The 18,014-nt window shown below is 38.8% G+C and overlaps 1 protein-coding gene across 14 annotated transcripts in view; it reads left to right on the top strand.

Moving 5' to 3' along the window:
• Positions 1–13,105, top strand: part of MBNL1 (muscleblind like splicing regulator 1) — a 193,543-nt gene extending 180,438 nt beyond the window's left edge. For 5 of the 14 annotated variants that reach the window (XM_037044790.1, XM_037044802.1, XM_037044791.1 and 2 more), the window contains 4 exons: positions 3,114–3,149; positions 3,835–3,929; positions 6,858–6,932; positions 9,698–13,105. In XM_037044790.1, the coding sequence (XP_036900685.1) occupies positions 3,114–3,149; positions 3,835–3,929; positions 6,858–6,914 (188 nt within the window). In that variant the 3' untranslated portion in view covers positions 6,915–6,932; positions 9,698–13,105. The remainder of the gene's footprint in view (positions 1–3,113; positions 3,150–3,834; positions 3,930–6,857; positions 6,933–9,697) is intronic. The other 9 variants (XM_037044789.1, XM_037044793.1, XM_037044797.1 and 6 more) reach the window with 4 other exon arrangements.
• The last annotated feature ends 4,909 nt before the right edge of the window (positions 13,106–18,014 follow it).

Here is an 18,014-nt window from a genome sequence, read left to right on the forward strand (position 1 = left end):
AATATTTGGTGTTAACTGGGATTCCACGACCCACCCACCTTCCAGTAATCTCAGACGACCCATTCTTTCATCTTCATCCACCACTGGTCACTGCTAATGTAATCACTGCCCACACTCCCAAGATTTCTTGAAGGCAGGTGCTCCAGGGGTTCTGTGTCTGCCTTGTGCCCACCCACCTTTACCTAAGCAGCCCTGACTCACAGGCTACGTGCCTGAGTGCTCATGGTCCCTGCAGACTGCCCTCCTCCCCAGAGTCTGGAGCATCTGTTCTCTCTTCTCTCTCTCACCGTTCTTGCCTACCCACCATACTCAGAAGTCCACCTCTGTTCTCTTCTCCAAGCGTGTTGCCCTCAGTCAGTGTAGGCGTCTGCCCGCATTGCAACTCTGCCAGATAATAGTGTTCATTAATTTATAGGGTTATGTTTAAGTGAGTTTTAAACATACTATGATAGCACATACTCTTAAAGCGGTTTTACAGGCAGGTCTAAGTGTTTAGAATAATAGCTGAAACATAGTAAGCACTGAGTTGTATTTATTATTTCTTGAATTTAATAGCTCAATAGAGTACAATTCAGTAGATCGAATAGAAACAGCAATAAATTATATGGCATTGTGGCTCTTTGGATATAAATTTTGAAAATAGTTCGATTTATTATGAACTTTTAGTCCTAGGTGGTATAAATTATTTTTAGAAGACCTTAAATCAGCTTTATACTTTTTATCATAATATACCTAAATAAACTTTAATTATCACATCTAAATTCAAACCTCCAACCAAATATGCATTATAATTATTTTTCTATTTCTATTTCTTTGTCTTCTCCTTGAAATAATTTTAACTCTGGATACATCTCATTGGTAAAATTTCTTCCTAGTTGTTTTTTTGTATATCTTCCAATTAAAATTTTAATTTTAAGAGTCACATGTAATTAAAATAATACATTCCTCAGAAACACATTTTTCTATGCAAATATCATAATAGGGAAATCTGAAATTGAGAAATACATTCACTGAAATTTGGCCTTGTGCTGCAAATTGAGGAAAAAATTTTAATTGGCTGTTTGCACATCTATATTCATAAATCAAACAGTTTGCTGTTAAGATGGATATTCTGGTCATTTCAAAAGTGATTTTGTTTTTGGTAAGTGGGTCCTACAGCATTATGTTTTCATATTTGTGAGTTACTGCACTCTAGCTAGTATTTTTATTGCTGCCTTACGTTTATTTGCTGCAAACCCCTCTCAGAACTGTGTGCATTGGTTATAATGGTAATGAGGAAGGTAACTCAAACTAAAATTCAAATTATAAAATCTTCAGGGTCTTAGATAGGGTAAGGTTAGGCTTAGCACATGCAGACTAATTGTGCATGGGATGAAACATAATAGGCAAATTGCAGCATACCAATGAATAATAAATTTAAAACATACAACCTGTACAATATTTAAACAGGCTTTAATATCCCTAAAATACCACATTTTTCTCTTTCACTCGTCTTTTCATCCTCGTGCCCTCCCACTAGAGGATAATGATTTCACAGGATCTAGACCCAACATGACAGTATCCAATTGCGCTCGCTCTACTGTTTCCAGTCAACGTCTTGGTTGTCGCCCCGTGTGTTTTTGTTGTCTTTCACAAGTCTGCGACTCAGTAGTTGTAGCAAATGACCGGGATCTTCAGGTGTCTTAAATAATGCCTGTCACTGTAATAGTACTCCACCTGAGAGGATGCCTCCTTAGCTTCATTACCAAGTTTAATCACTGTTCACTGTGCCCACAGTCTCACTGGATAACAGACCAATTGCAGCTGTTCCAGGGTTGCCAGTTGAGTAATCCGTGGCTCTCAATGGCAGCTTTGTTTTGGAGGGCTATCTCTGACAAGGCTCAGTTGGCAGACATTTGCTAACAAGTGTTCATCCCAGTTGCTGCTAGTGTGTAAATAGGACGTGCCAAGTTTTAGATAGAAGTATAAAATCATTGGAAATTTTAAAATCTAGAACTCTAAAATAAACCTTAGAGAAAGAACAGTGGTTCTGTATGTAGGAAAGTGCCCTGTACTTGGTAAAATAAATTAGATTTTTAAATGCTTATATGTCAAAGAGAATAGGGGGAAATATATATATGTGTGTGTGTATATATATATATATATATACACACACATATATATATATAATTCATTTAACATCATGGTCAAACAATTGTTAGCATCAGTGCTAACACCGTATATATTATATATATATGTATATTTTCATTCTCTCCCATTCAGGGTTTGTATTAAAGTCTAACTACCAGTTTTTTGTGTGAAAGTTTGTATAATATTTGCTACTCTAGGAAGTCCTGAGGGTCCAAACCGGCAATGAAACTAGTCTGTTTTCCCAGATACCCACTAAGGAAGCCAGTTCAAAATATATGAAAGTATATGGTCTCTAAATATTCTTCTTACATTTAAATTCCAGGCTAAGGCAGTGCCAAAGTTTCACTTTCTCTTCATGCGTAATTTATTGCTCCGTGTCCCTCCAAATAAACTTGCTATATGGATAATCACAGCCTCTTTCATGTCTGTGTGGGTGCTGCTATAGTGAACAGGAAAATCAAACCAAAAGAATGACAAGTGAATGTTTTGGTTTCCTTAGATTACTAAGTCAGTTTTGTGCATTGAATTGTTTAGCATTTTAATAGTAAATAATATTTCTAATTATTTAACTGGTGTTCAATATCAAGAAAACATTAATGCATTCCTGTGTTCAAGTCAGAAATGGCAGGGCTGCAAGGTGGCTAGTAAGCAGGTTAAAACAAAATGAATTGCAGTATTACTTTTGAAAGAATTAAGTAGGCTGAAATTTTTTCCAAAGTGCTTTTATTTATAGGCAACCATTAGGAGAAACACAGTGTACCGGCACACAGTTGAACTGGCTTTTATTCTTCACTTGAGACTAGTTCTAATTGATCACTGTGCTATTGTATGATTTGATTGTGCTGACAGTTACATGCCACTGTTCCCATAATAACAATTTTTCTTCTTTGTTCAAATGAATTTCCTAATTACACGTGTGATGGGATGTTTTAATTCTCTTCCCTTTTCAAATCCACCTTCCTGTTGCAATGCATGATGGGCAGGCTCAATATTGTGCATGACACCCGCTACAAGTGTTGGTAGGTGCCAGCTTTGTTTCTTGATTATCTTAAACCTATGGTGCACCTCACAGCCCCTCAAAATCCACTGCTAAGTTTAACTTGTATCTATTGGGCAAGTCCATTTCCTTTTACTAACACCTGTCAATTAAATGTCATTTTCTATTTAATTGACATGGACTCACATAAATGTTTTCTTTACACACAACTTTTCCTTTAGTCACCTTTGGTGGATTTTGATTGGACTATGAGTTCTGGTGTGTAAAAAAATCTATCTCATTAAAGTAATATATTGTATATTTTTATAATAGTAAATAAGAAAAATTACTTTCATGCAAACAGTTAACTATTATATGAAGTAAATACCTGTGTTTTGACTTAGATTTTTAATGTCTGACTATGAACACTATATAAAATTCTTGTTTTTAACATAGCAAAGTAAGCCTGTTTGTGTCAATTTTCTTGATTTTGATGGTAACAAGCTTTTTCCCCTTTTTTTTCTCTTCCGTCCCCCTTCCCCTTCTCTTCTTGGAATGTTGTCCTGCTTTGCGCTGTGTGATTGCATGTCACTCGCTGGTGATGATGTCCCGTCACATGGCTTATTGCTGTGATAAATACCATGCCCAATTATCTCCTCCATGTTGCCATGGTTTCCATATTGCTACACTCTTCTGTGTGTTTGCTTATATGATTTTCCCTCCGAAAGTTCCCATGGTGCACGGTGCTACGCCAGCCACTGTGTCCGCAGCAACAACATCTGCCACAAGTGTTCCCTTCGCTGCAACAGCCACAGCCAACCAGGTTTGCTAATTTACAGCTTTGTTTCTTAAAAATCAACTCTCATAGGGCTCAGTCCGACAGCCCTTACGCACGTGGCGTTCCCATTGAGGTCAGTGGGACTCGTGTGTACGTGAGGGCTGTGGTGGGTGCTTTAATAGCATGGGGTTTCAAAGATTCCTCTTGTTGGCCTACACATTCTCTCTATGACGAGCAGCAGAATGCTTTTTTGCCATTTATAAGTGCTCCGAAGTTATCGCAGCTCCATTTCTAAAGCTACTAAAATGATATTTACACAAGCAATTCTCATTTGGTCTCAACCAATCGTGCCAGTAATTTGAAAGATCAAAAAATGTAGGTAATCTAAAGGTTTTTATATTATAAATATCTGGTATATACAATTTCTCAGTTCTTGCCTAAATTCTTAATAAAAATGCAATATTTAAATATGTAACATATGCCACAAATGACCACTCTTGTAAATAGAGCTTGTTACAAATTTGTTATAGTTTTCTTTGCTTAGCTAATTACATATTCAAAATAGATTCAGTTTGTGTTTAAGTTTTGATTCTTAGTGCTTTAAGTGAGAAAAAAATCCTGTATTTCTCTCTCTATATAATAGCCCAGCATAACTGTTAGGGAGTTATGAAGGAAAAAAAGACATCCATTCCACTTTTCATACAAGTTTATAACATAACAATCACACAGGTTACTTCTAAGTAAAAGGAGTCTGAGTCAGAAATTTAAATTTTGTGATGTCCAAGAATGACGATTTAAAAGAAAATGATTATTGAAATATTTAAAATTTAAAAATTGGCATAGATTCAGTGAGCATTTTCTGATCCTATTTAAAATTATGTTCTAAAGAATATTGGTTGAACTAAAGTCAAACTTATATGAAGTAGTTTTTTTACCAGTATGTTTGTTACGAAGGCAAAGTTCAGTAGGGTTAATAGAATATGAAAAAATTGAGAGCCAAATCAGACTTCAGATAACCCACAGACTAAGGTTAAACGTAGCCAAGTGCATCTCAAAAGAATCAGAATCAGATGGGAATCAACCTGTTGCCCTTTGGGAAGAGAAGACCAATTGTGTGTCATTTGAATTTACAGTTATTGCTATGAGGAATGGCTTCCCTTGTTTCAGTAGCACACTATGTACTGTTGAGGACATCTAAGCTGTTAGCATAGCCATTAAAAACTTTCGGAAACAGTAAACCAACATAGATATATCTTAAACATTACTTGACAAAGATCATTAGTTTTACTGAAGCTGGTCAAAATAGACCTGGATTCATACTCACCCATCAGACTCATTTACAAGAATGCTAGATTGTGCGTATGTAGCATGTCAGTAAGTAATCTATGGCCGACATTTCTTAATGGATTCAAGGCAATCCATTTATGATGTAGATCAGTGATGCTAAATTCTCCTGTGTGTACCATGTATGACTGTAGAATTGCTGGTGTAAGCAGAACTATAGCAAAGCAAATTTCCACATGCCCTTGGCCACCTGGGTTGTAGGGGACACTTTACTTTTTGCATTGTGCTGTGACCATTTCATGCATAATCTTGGGTCTTCATACTGTTTTACAACCAAAAGAAAGAAAAGGAAATGGATATATATATACACACATATATTATATCTACATATACATACATATGTATATGCCTACAGTACATTAGCGATGCTGGAAATAGCTGATGCCACAAAATGCAGCCTGCATGCATGCAGACGTTTATAGCTGGCCCTTCATCTGCATCGATTGGTGTTGAAGGTCCTTGGTATGTTTCGACAGCCCCATCCTTGACGCTTCTACACTGTTGGGTGCCACATCCTGGCCTGCAGCAGCAGGAAAAATGGTATGAGAAGCTTCATTATGCTTGGAGCACATTTTCGTGCCATTTGCCAATGCTGTACAATTGTGTAAAGATGTCAGCTGAGAAATGGAAATAAAATAGAGACATATTAATTTACACTCCAGACTGTGGATTGTAATATGGTGCCTTAGTCTAAGACATCTAAACTGAAACAACAACAACGACAAGGATTTCCTGTCTGTGATCTCACTGTGCTCCCATCAAACTTGCCGAAATGGGCTGAGCGCCAATTCACAGATAAAGGGACTTCAGTAGAGGGTAACTAAGTGCTTTTCTCAAGGTTACACTGTAGGAAGTGGATCACCAGTGTGAGAGCTGTGCTTCCAGCCCTCCCAGAGTCTCAGTCCGCTGCTGCCTCCACTAGGGCGGCAGCCACGTTCCGGTTGGAGGAGGGTCAGGCTTCATGTTGGAAGTTCTTGGCTTTGGGAACTGTTGAAATAAGTCACCTGTATATTAGCTCTTACTGTATTTTCTCTCAAGTCTTTTTTTAAAATTATCTTGCCCATTTAAAATACAAAAAAAAATATGTGCAATCGGGATAGAGAAATAGGTTTGATGTAAATTTATGCTCTTACCCAGTTCTTTTGAAAGACTCCTCTGTGATTCCTCCCTGGTGTTTTAAATTGGAAAAGAAAAAGTTAGACACCGTAAGTCGAACAAAAATATGTTAGAAATTGGTTGTACAATGATAGGCAAGACATTTCCTACTTGCTTCCCGGGGTACTGAGTACCTGGAACCCTGGGGGTCCGTGTGCGTGCGTGCGTGTGTAGGCCAACAAAAAGGGCTTCTTTCAATGACTGCTCTGCATGGGTTTCTGATAGTTTTACTCCTCGTACTTCTTAAAATCCAGTAACATTTATAGAATAGTATTTAACACAGCGTTTTGAAAAATGAGTTGCTACTTTGGCATTAAGTTTACATTAACTTACTGTTAAACGTTGACCAGATAAGAACTATCACCTCACAGCTGAATTTCACTTTCCTTAAAAATTTGAATATTAAAATGTTTTCATTTCTTGTTGTTGGCTTGCTTGCATGGATCATTCATTAAAGAATTTTTTATTTGCTAGATACCCATAATATCTGCCGAACATCTGACTAGCCACAAGTATGTTACCCAGATGTAGAATTTTCATCACTAAACAGTAAGTTTATTATATAATACATAGTGTGTATTTGTGGTGGTGTTTTAGATAACAAGTGTGTAATGCATTTTAGATTTTTTTTTGCAAAATTTTAGGGAAAATACTTGTGTAAAATGCATATTTTTTCTTAGGTGGGTTGTGAGGAATTGTATCATACAAATTTATAATAAATGTATTACTATCACTTAAATATACATAATACTTAGGAAAATAAATTTTGTCTTTATTTCATATTAGAAATAAGCACACGTATGAAGGAAACAAATGGCTTAAATCTAGATAAAAGGTGTAGATCATGGGCTGGCAAAGTTCTCCCTGAAAGGCCAGGTAGTGATAGTTTTGGCCGTGTGTGCCACACGGTCTCTCTGTCACCAGTCATTTCTGTCACAGCCACTCATCTCTGCCACTGCAGCAGGGAAGCAGCCCGAAGAAATTTATTGGCAGCCGAAAGGGTGTGGGCATGTTCCAATAAACCTTTGCTTGCAAAAACAGATAACAGGCTGGGTTTGGCTCAGAGGCAGTAGTTTCCAGATCCATTTTGTAGATCTTCATTTATTTTATTTTATTTTATTTTATTTTATTTATTTTTTTGCAAAATCTTAAATGAGGACAGGTACCTACTTCCCTCCGTGTTTCACCACACAGCATCATTAGAATGTAGAGAACGACTTTATATATACACACACTCCCACATATGTATACAGACATATATACACATCTAAATGAATTTTGAAATACTACCTTGGAGGATCTTATACTTTTGAAAATGTTACCATTGTTTAAAAATGGCTTGGAAATCTTGTGGTTTGCCTTTTCATTTTCGGAGGATATGTTTTATTCAGTATGCATGCATCTAAGTTATCTATATGCTCAGAAGTATGTCAGCAATTATTTTTATATTTAGAAAGAGCCACAATGTTTAAACCTGCATCTGGTAAATAAGGCGGGTGATCATTCTCTGTTGCTTCCTTTCACTTGAGTCTCTTCATTAACACACTTGCAAAAGACTGGTCAGTGCTACTGTGTGTGAGTCATCCAGCCAATGAGATAAAGGCACAATGCTACAGAAATGTAAATTTCGGCACACTATATTAAAATAAGAGAGGTTTGAATAAGTTTTCTGTGGAACAAAGATAAAGGAGCCACTCTCCAGTAGAGTCAGAAAGTAAGGAAATTTGGACAAGGAAGGTAGTGACAGAGAGAAGCTAGGAGTATGGGCTTCCCAGGAGAGGGAGTGCTGCTGAGTCAGGTGATGGTGGCAGAGGACCAGTTCAGAGGCCCTCACAATAATCACCCACATCGAGGGCGGGACAAAGGTCGAGCCCGTGAGGAAGAGGGCAGGCCAAGTGTGAAAGCCATGTAAGAAAGAAATGATATGCTGTGTCTGAGAAGTACTGAATGTTGTTTACCAATAGCGCGCCACGGCCATGAATTAAGTGACCAGGCGCAGCTTCTCCGTCTGCCGCAAAGCTCTATCCCTGTGGTTTCGATAGTGAGGTTCATCATTCTGATCAAGAGCCGCATTTTTGAATAAGCACGTTCCTTTGTCCTCTGTAGGTTTGTAAGGAGTTCTCGTGCTGTGTTAAAAAATGTCTTAAGCGTTTAGAGTCAGTTGGGTAGGTGTGAATGTATACATGTAACTAGGTTCTATTTCTTAGCAATTATCCAAGTTGACAGAAATGACAGCACATGGATGTACATCCAACAGTTAGAAAGCTGGTGGATTTGTCCGTACTGAAGCCCGGGCTCTTAACAGTCTCCGTGTATAACACATGAGCAGTTGTTTTCATGAGCTGCAGTACTTATACCGGTTCTGAGTACAGCAGAATGGTGGTTTCCTTCATTCTCAAGGTTTTATTCTAAAGTATACTTTGAATTTGTAAAGATTCCCTGATGAGAACTAATTTCATGTAAAAACCAGAGCTGCTTACAAGTACAATGGGATATCTGTTTAACCTTAACTCATCAGGAGCATAAGGAATGATATTTGTCTTGGCTTTGGGAAAAAAATCACCCCAAACTTTCAATGATAAAAAACGGTTAAAGTATCCTTCTTCCTCAACCCCGCCAGTACATACTGTACTGATCAAGCCTCAAAATACAGACGTCCCTCAGCTTGCAGGGTTAGGTCCCAAGAAATCCGTTGTGAGTGGAAAACATTGAAAAGTTGAAAATATACGTAATCCACGTAACCCACCAGACATCATACCTGGGTCTGGCTGATTTCTCCTGAGTGCTTATCATTTTTGCACTGTCGCAAAGTCAAAAGAATTTAAGTCAAGCTATGGTAAGTCCGTGACCATCTGTAGAGCGCATTGTGTTTAACAGACCTTGTTGCATGGGTTTTAATTTTGCAAACCAAATCATTACTCTTAAAACCTCTTAGCTTTAGAGCAGAAGTAACGTTAATTGAAATTCCGCTCCACCACGAAAGTGGAGGAAAGGGACTCAGCGCTCTTACGCCTCGCGTGATCCTGCAGATTTGTTTTGCACTTTGAGCTTAAAATTTGGGCAGAGTCTGCAGTTTTACTAAGCCCTGCATGTCATTTTATTCTTACAGAGATGAAAAAAATATATATAGGTCCATTCGTGCTGGTGAGGTGGGGGTTTTTTTTGTTTTTATATGAAGATGTAAGCATACATGTGTATGTATTCACACTTTTTAAATCAAGAAATAACAATTGTCATATTAAATATATATACTGGAAACTGCTCTGAGATATTGTCTGTTGTAACAAAGATTATCTCTTTTTTTTTCCCTATAGATTATACTAAAGAGGAAAGGACAGTGTGCTTGGTTAGAATAAAGGACGAGGTCATTAGCCATATTGTATATACCGTCAAGCAACTCACACAAAAACCCCTCAGCCACAAGACATCCACATATTGCATGTTAACCAGAAGAAAAGACAATATGGAAATCCACTGCACACTGTTGCCTATACACTTTGTACATTTAATTGATATTTGTGCTGAGGTGATATACCTGTCTAAAAGAACAACATCGTCTTTCTTTTCTAGCACAGAGTTATGCATTAAAATATGCATACCTAATTAGTTTCCTATATATCCATGCCATCTTGAAAATACAGACTATGGTGTAACCATGATTCTATTATGTATTGGTACGTCTGTAGACCAAGATATAATTTTTTAAAAAATAAGTTTATTTCTTTCAAGGTTTACAAATAACAAAGGTGCACCTTGTATTTAAAATTGCCATTATAGATGAGAGCGTGCATGCACAGTCATTTTTGTTTAAGAGTAATATTTTTAATGTAATAGATTGTAAGATGTGGTGAGGGAGGGATCTGACAGAGATGAATGTGCCAAGCAAAACCACAACTGTGTATCTTTTAAAGCACACCATGGCTTTAAGGACCATGTTGTTAAGGATTCTCATGAAGTGCCATAGACTGTACATCAAATTAGAGTATTGTTTCTTCAGTGTTATTGTTTTGAGAGCCACATTTTGTTGCTTATTTGCTAGTACTAATCAGTCAAAGGGCACCATTATTTTTTTTTTTGAAACCAAAGCTGTCTCAGAAATGGCCAATTTAACTACAGTAACAATAGACAGCACAACACGAATTCTCTCAATACAGATAAACTCACACATACTGGAGATATATATATAATAGATATATATAAAATTATTTTAATGCATTGTAGTGTAATATTTATGCATATTATACTGTATAACATGTTATTCAAAAGGGATATGCCATTTCTGAGACACGAGAACAAGAAAAACGTTTGAGGAAATTATTTTGCTTCTATTTATAGCTCTGTCAAAGTCAAAAGACTATAAATGCTTTGCAAAAATGGTTTCATGTTTGCTTAAAGGCTTCATCCCAGTCACATTGAAAATAGTGACTCTAAGCAAAGAAGAGAGCAGCATTGTCATCTGATGCATGATACACCAAAATATGGAAATGGGAAATGTTTCATTTACCTAGTAATTGGGTGGGTTACGTACGTGGGTGAATTTTCTATGTGGTTTGTTTTTGTTTTGTTCAGATTAACTGCTTATAGCCTTAGAAAGCCTTTTACAAAATTTAAAAAAAAATAGATGTGCATTCAGTTTTTAAGAATGGATTCATCCAAAGGAATCCCCTTTTTGTGGTTTGGATGTTGCAGCTAGTAACGGATATTTTTGCTCTGTTCAGCGGTTCTGAAAATTGCTGAAGTAGGGGCCAGGTCACTGGTAGTTACAGTGTGGAATGGGAGAAGTGAGGGTTCTGTTATAGAACCTTCCATACTCCCAGGTTTACTGCAAGTTTTTATGCTTGAGAGAGATGCTTTCTAATATAAGACTGATGTGTTGATTTTACTGATTGTACTGTACATCTATTAAAGCCTTAGATTATTACATTACGGGTTGGAACCCATACCAATGTAATTTCAATCGTGTTAAGAAAGTAATGGTGACTTCACATGTTATTGTAGTTAGTTACATTATAGAATATGACTTATTTTTCTTGTTAAAATGTAGTTTTTCATTTCCTACACTTATTAGATTTCATTTTGTATTAACAATTGAATACCATTTTCAGTTTATAGACTATTGTTTTATTAGATTTTACCGATGAAGTTTTCAAAAATACAAAAAAAAATTAAAGTAGTTTTTTCTTCATAACATACTCAGTTTTGAATTACATGTAGTGTCATTTGAATATTCGTATTATTGTTAACTAAATGATTTATATTTTACTGATTTAATATTAAAGTGTAAGAATGTCAGTCATTGTTAGTTCTTGTCTAGTTTTCATTAAAAGAACAAAGATCTTTTATATGGATATCTTATAAATATATAATCATTGCTAAGTAAGAAGTTAAGTTGTTGCTATCGCAACAATCCTGGCAGACAATTGAGTAATATTTTGATGATTTATTTTGTTTGTAATTAGTTATTATAAGAAGATCTAGATCCTAGATATTAGAATAAAATTTATTTTCTACTGTATCCATTTCAAATGTTAAAGTATTGTTTAATATTTTTGAAATCCCTGAATATCAGGCCTTGTTATAAATAAGCTGCATAATCAATAAATAGAACAAGGGACTTTTTGTTGATAATCCAAATACTCAAAGTTTACGTAATGAGAATTCTAGCGAGTGTGCAAACTCTTGAGGGTTGATTATGCTGCAATTTAGCATGTTGGAACGTCTAGAAAGAAGGTTGACTTTTTGCACTTCTGTATATAGTCAAAAGAGAGAACCTGTATAATAGTAAGATCTTATTTTGAATAAAAACGTCTATAATTACAAGGAGTTTTGTTAAGGCTAATAAAGTGACAGACTGAGCAAAATTGCTTGCAACAGTGGCACCGAGCTAGCACTCCGTACCCCTTCAAACATGTTGCTTTGCTTTTTGTGGGTAGCTTGTAGTTTGCCAGGATATTTTCAGCTGGAAAGATATGCCATCCTTCCGAGATCTCATGACTGACAAAAACTCCATCGGGCCAAATCTGCCTGAAGACCATTACCAAAAATAGCAGGTACTTCAACCATTAAGGTGAAATCATGGATTAAATATTCCTTACATTTTTCAAAACTACTGCATGTTTAAAACTTCAACAAAAAAAGGAAAGATCTATACTAAAGACATGTATTATTCAAATCAGTTTCTGCCAATTTCAGTGGTTTATTGTTCACACACACACACACACACACACACACATCTTCAAAACGAGTATTGACTTTCACAAAAGTTAAACCATAAACAGGCAAACCAGACAGCACACTGTAGCTATAGTTGTTATGTGATTGTTTTTTAATTGCTGTAGGAGCCTGTTCTTTCAGCAGGTGAAAAAATAAAACACAGTTTAAATTTCACGGTTCTAATTTTCAACTCAGAAGCACTCAAAACAGCAAATGTGATCATAGGCACTCGTTTAATGAACTAGCGTAGCCAGCCCTCACTCCAGCTGGTTACAGTGTTGCACTTCCCGCAACCCTACGGCTTTCATCTGCTGACAGGACGGACGTGCTTGGTTTTACTCTTATGTAATCACAACTTACTTTCTGCTTGTAGTTGCTTAAAATTATGTATTTTGTCTTGGGCTGCAATTTGTTTTATGCTTAATTTTATTATTACCGCAGTAGTTGACTTTGCTGTATGGAAAAATAAAGTGAAATTGCCCTAATAAAACTTCTCTTTCTTAAGTATATTTGTGTGTCTGAGATTGAAGAGTAAATTATTTTTACGCCTTTCAAGTATGTACGTGAATCTGTCATTAAGAACACACCAATACAGAAATTCATCAACCGGTTTTAACTGATTGCAAATAAGAGCTTCACCGTCTTCAACACTGACTGTCTGTCCTTTGATGCCAAGAGTGAGAATCTGAACCCTGATGTATTGCCGTGTGACGCCGGTAGTTTCCTGAAAAGTTCCCCCCTCCACTCCCCTGACCTCTTAAGTTCTGTTCGATAGGATTTTAGGTATAGAGAGAAAACTATAAGGGAAAAGAAACTGTCTTACTCTAGAACACTTTCTATTACAGACATTTTATTTGCCCGACTTCCCCAGGAGACTAACACTGGAAATCAGGCAACTTAAGAGAATATTTCAGAGAGATAAGTCATGTCATAACAAGAGATAGTGATGACATTTGATTCACAGAGAAGAGTTCACACACACACACACACACACACACACACGGCTGATCCAAATCGTATAACTTACTCTTGAGTGTATGTGTGTCTGTGTGAGTTTTTTGAACAGTCGATGATAAATTTGGTTGAACCAAGGCCCCGTTTCCTGTACGATTTGTGTTCGCAGTTCCCACAGATAGCCAGCGAAAGCCAGTTCCGTTGTGCGAATGTGATCACTTAGTGTGCTTCGTGTGACCCTACCACTTGGTATTTGGTCGAGCCTGCAAATACTCCTTGGCAGGTCAGTGGTTTTGTTCTAAACTTCTTGCAACAAATATAAGTGAAATATTTATAATTAGCACAATGCTGTTGCTGGTTGAGTTCTGTAGAACAAGCCTGTTATTCTGACTAGACCCAACTGCCCGAGGCGTTGCTTATCAAGAGGAGAGTAGCTGCCCTGGTGATAATTATCTGAAGCTGGAGTTTACAACTTTTTTCAGTAACGTCAGTACATCCAACTCTCCAATTAGTGGTAGTGCTTTGGAAATCTGTAATTGGAAAAGTTACAATAACAATGACATTGTGATATTTCTGTTGTCATTGGAAATCAGGCTTTTTCACAGACTTGCGAGGAGAGCATTCCAAGGACCCACACACGGGAGACTGGGGTGTGGCGTGGTGGTGGTTTATTCAGATGGAAACGGGAGCTGCCACCTGGGTTTCCAGAGCCCCATCTCTGTCTGACCCACCATGGGAAAAGTCCAACCATGCCCACAGCGAGGCCCAAACAAAAGCCCGGGGCCAGAGTTTCCCCTTCATGTTAAAGTCCTTTGGAGCTTACAGGTGGCCGATAAGCAGTCTTAGTCCCCATCCAGGTAGCTTAGCTTGTCCCTGACTGCTCCCGAGGTAGAGTCACGTGGCTGCCGGTGACACAGCTGCTAAGGCCACAGGGCTGTGAAGAGAAAGTGCTCAGGTTCATGGGGTAAACGTGGATCACAAGCAAGAGTCGGAGGGGCAGAGAGAGAGACAGAGCTCTTTGTTCCCCTAGGATTATATTGGTTCGGGTTTGGGGCAGACCGGCACTTTTTCAAAAGAACCAATTTCCCAAGCTTTCATGGGGTGTGGAGCCCTAGCTTCCTGGTGAAGGGAACAGGCTCATGCTCCCCAGTTCACTAACTCGATGTCCAATTCCCTTTGCCCCCCTTGGTTAATAACGAGTCAACCACTGACAGTAACATTTTTAGCACTTTAAGTGAATTGTATTTTATTAATCACAACATATCCATGCATTTGGAAAATTGGTGTCTAAGATACTTACTCTCCAGATGCTTATTGTTCAGAAGGAGTTTTTACTGCAGTGACCACTAGGGGTCCTCAATTCACAGGATGGGACTGTTTTAGAAGTCCTTAGTTTCTTCTTATTTGGGAAACAATATTATTTGCTAGAGCTATTATTACAGACCCTTGACACTCATGGAGTTCACACTTTGGAATGACTCTGAACATCAGTGGCACGTAGCAATCTAATTTTACCAAGGCATACTTTCAACATAATATCTTCCTTTGTACAGGAAATAGCCACTTACCAAGTACCTGTTAAGTGGGACACTCAGTGACACGATTGTGTTATTTTCCCACTTGTTATTACTCCATTCCCTGATGAATCTGAGGCAGTCCCTTTAATATTGGAGGTGCTTTATGTGCTCTGGAGAAGATAGACCATTTTTCAAGAATTTGGAAACTTTGGAAAGCCTACAACCTGTCCACTTTAAATGTGCGAAGTCCACTGTGCTAACGTAATGATGAGATCCAAAACTGTGAAATACACAGATTCAAATGTCAGAAGACGGTTCTGAGCTTTCCTGATCTGTCGAACCAACACGGTGCCGCATGCAAATGCCTTTCAAGTGGCCCTCTGCCTCCAGCACACCCTCCTTGCTGTAGTTGGTCCTAGAAAGGGTCTTGACACCAGCAGTGCTTGGGGGGCTGGGGGGTGGATCTGAGGCTACCCTCAGATTGTGGCTGTGTGCGTGCACCCAAAGCCACGGCCTGCCCCTCCACACTTCTTGGCAGTTGACCTTCAGCTGGACTTGCTGGGCCCTGTGTGTCCTGATCCCCTGAAGAGCAGAACCCAGATGCGCGCTGGGGCTGACGAAGGCCTGGGGCTCAGGAATTCTCCTTTCACACCCTCTGCTGACATCCTCAATGTTGTGTGTAGTTGCCCTGGACACCCGTCTTCCTTTACCGCCCTGTCCTACCCCAAGCCCAGGGGCCTGGGCAACCAAGGGGACAGGACTGATTTCTTTTTTGTCTTCTGAGGACTCTGACCCCCCGGTTCTCCCCCTCTTTTTGCTGCATGAGCTTTTTCTTTATTCATGTATTTTTTTCCTTTTGCTAATTAAATGTGGGGAAATGGGAGGGGGGGGAGAAATAGTCTGCCCTTGAATTTACCATTTTAATAAAAAATAGCAGTGGCGGTTAGGACACAGATGAAACTTGTTACTATTAATGGTCTGTTCAGGTCTTTCCAGAAATGATTTATTGAAGCAAGAATGAGAATGATCAGTTTCCTTCTCCCTTGGTTGGGTTTCATAATGACAGAACAGAGACTTGCTTTTTTGACAGATAAAGAATAAACCGGAAGGTTTATTCACAGTGGTTGGGAGCCACCGGGTTATTATGAAAATTCTAACTGCCACTTTCCCTCACTTTGGCCCGTGGGTGGAGCCTGGGATGTTGAACACCTGAACTTGGAACTGAGAAGAGTTGTGTTAAATTGCAGCTTGGCTGGGTGGGCTTGGGTGATCTCACTGCACTGAACACAATTTTTCTGGAGAGAAATTTTTTAAAGATTTTATTTGTTTAGAGGGGAAGGGAAGGAGAGAGGGAGAGAAACATCAATGTATGGTTGCCTCTCGTGCGTCCCTTGCTCGAAACTGGCCTGCAACCCAGGCATGTGCCCTGACTGGGAATCAAACTGTGATCCTTTGGTTTGCAGGCCCGCGCTCAATCCACTGAGCTACACCAGCCAGAGCTGGAGAGAAATTTTAACTATTTCCACAAATATCTGGGCTATGGTCCTGAATACATATAAAACAAACAAGCAAAAAGCGGCCACAGGAGCAGACGTGCTCTCCATAGCAGGGTCCCACTTCTGGGCGACTCCTCGGGCCCGATGCCCAGCACATTAAATGTTCTCCTGAACGAGATAAACAGTGGCACAATGGGGGTTAAAGGTTGAGTTATAATCCACCTTCTCCCCAGTTATAACTACAGGGTAACTGCTTGGACTTGGTCATTGCTATGACCAAGATTGCCCATGGTAGACAAGATATTAAAGTGCATGATAGACTTAGAAATCCATGGTTATGGTGGCTCTGAAGGCCTGGAAATAAGTGAGCCGTCTGCAGAAGAAGTACATACTGAACAGACAGAGCAACGTAGTGCCCTAGAACCAAACACTCAGCCAAGCAGATCTGCAAATTCCATTTAGAATGGCAGACGGTCCGTGGGTCTGGAAGAGAGTGTATGCTTACTCTCGCCTCAGCATCCTATAATAATAAAAGAGGGAAAGCTAAACAGAAAACCTAGGCCCCTGAAGTCTCATAATGTGGCATGCATTTAGGTTTAAGACAAAAGTAGAAACACATGAGGAACGAGAAGACGGAGCAGAGGCTGAACAAAAGAAGCCTTATCATTGACATCTAGCAGTCAAAACCTGGGCCCTGTGAATGGGGCCTCACAGTGGGAACTTCTCTGCTGGGCTTCACCACGGGGCCCCTTCCTCTTTCACAAGCACAACCACTTGTGTGTGGGCGTGGATGGGCTGCAAGATAAACCAATCTAGTAACATCTGGGGAGGAGGGGCCGAGGAACTGGGGCAGAGAGACCGGCGGGTTCGACAACCGTGTGCACAGTAGACAGGTGCTGCTCGGGGAGACCCATACCACAGATGCCGGTAGGAACCAAACTGCACAGGAATAGGTTAAACTTCCTAAAATAAGTATTTTTAAGATGTGCATTGAAAACTTCCTTAAACTCATAAAAATCAGGGTTTCTCATTAGAAGTGGCACTAAATCACCAGGGGACACACTGTCATGGTTAAGACCAGGGGCTCTGGAATCAGACCACCTGGATTCACGTCTCAACTTGTCAGCTCTTCCACCTGGGTAAGTTACTTTACTTCTCTGTGACTCAGTTTCCATCTTCAGAATATGGAAACACTTACAAGAATATTCACCTTGTGGGGTCATTGGAATTACCTAGGGGATCTTTAATAATTATTGATGCTTGGAGCCTACCCACAGATATTCCTATTTAATTATTATGGAGACAAACACTGGATACACACACACACACACACACACACACACACATAGCTAAGAACAGTGCCTGATATATATAGCAAGCGATCCATATGTGTTAACTATGATCACTATTTTGTTATTATCCATTTTGCAAATTATTCCACTTATTGTTTA

Source organism: Sturnira hondurensis, unplaced genomic scaffold (genome assembly GCF_014824575.4).
Source record: "Sturnira hondurensis isolate 20B ecotype Veracruz unplaced genomic scaffold, ASM1482457v3 Scaffold0004152, whole genome shotgun sequence".
NCBI lineage: Eukaryota > Metazoa > Chordata > Mammalia > Chiroptera > Phyllostomidae > Sturnira > Sturnira hondurensis.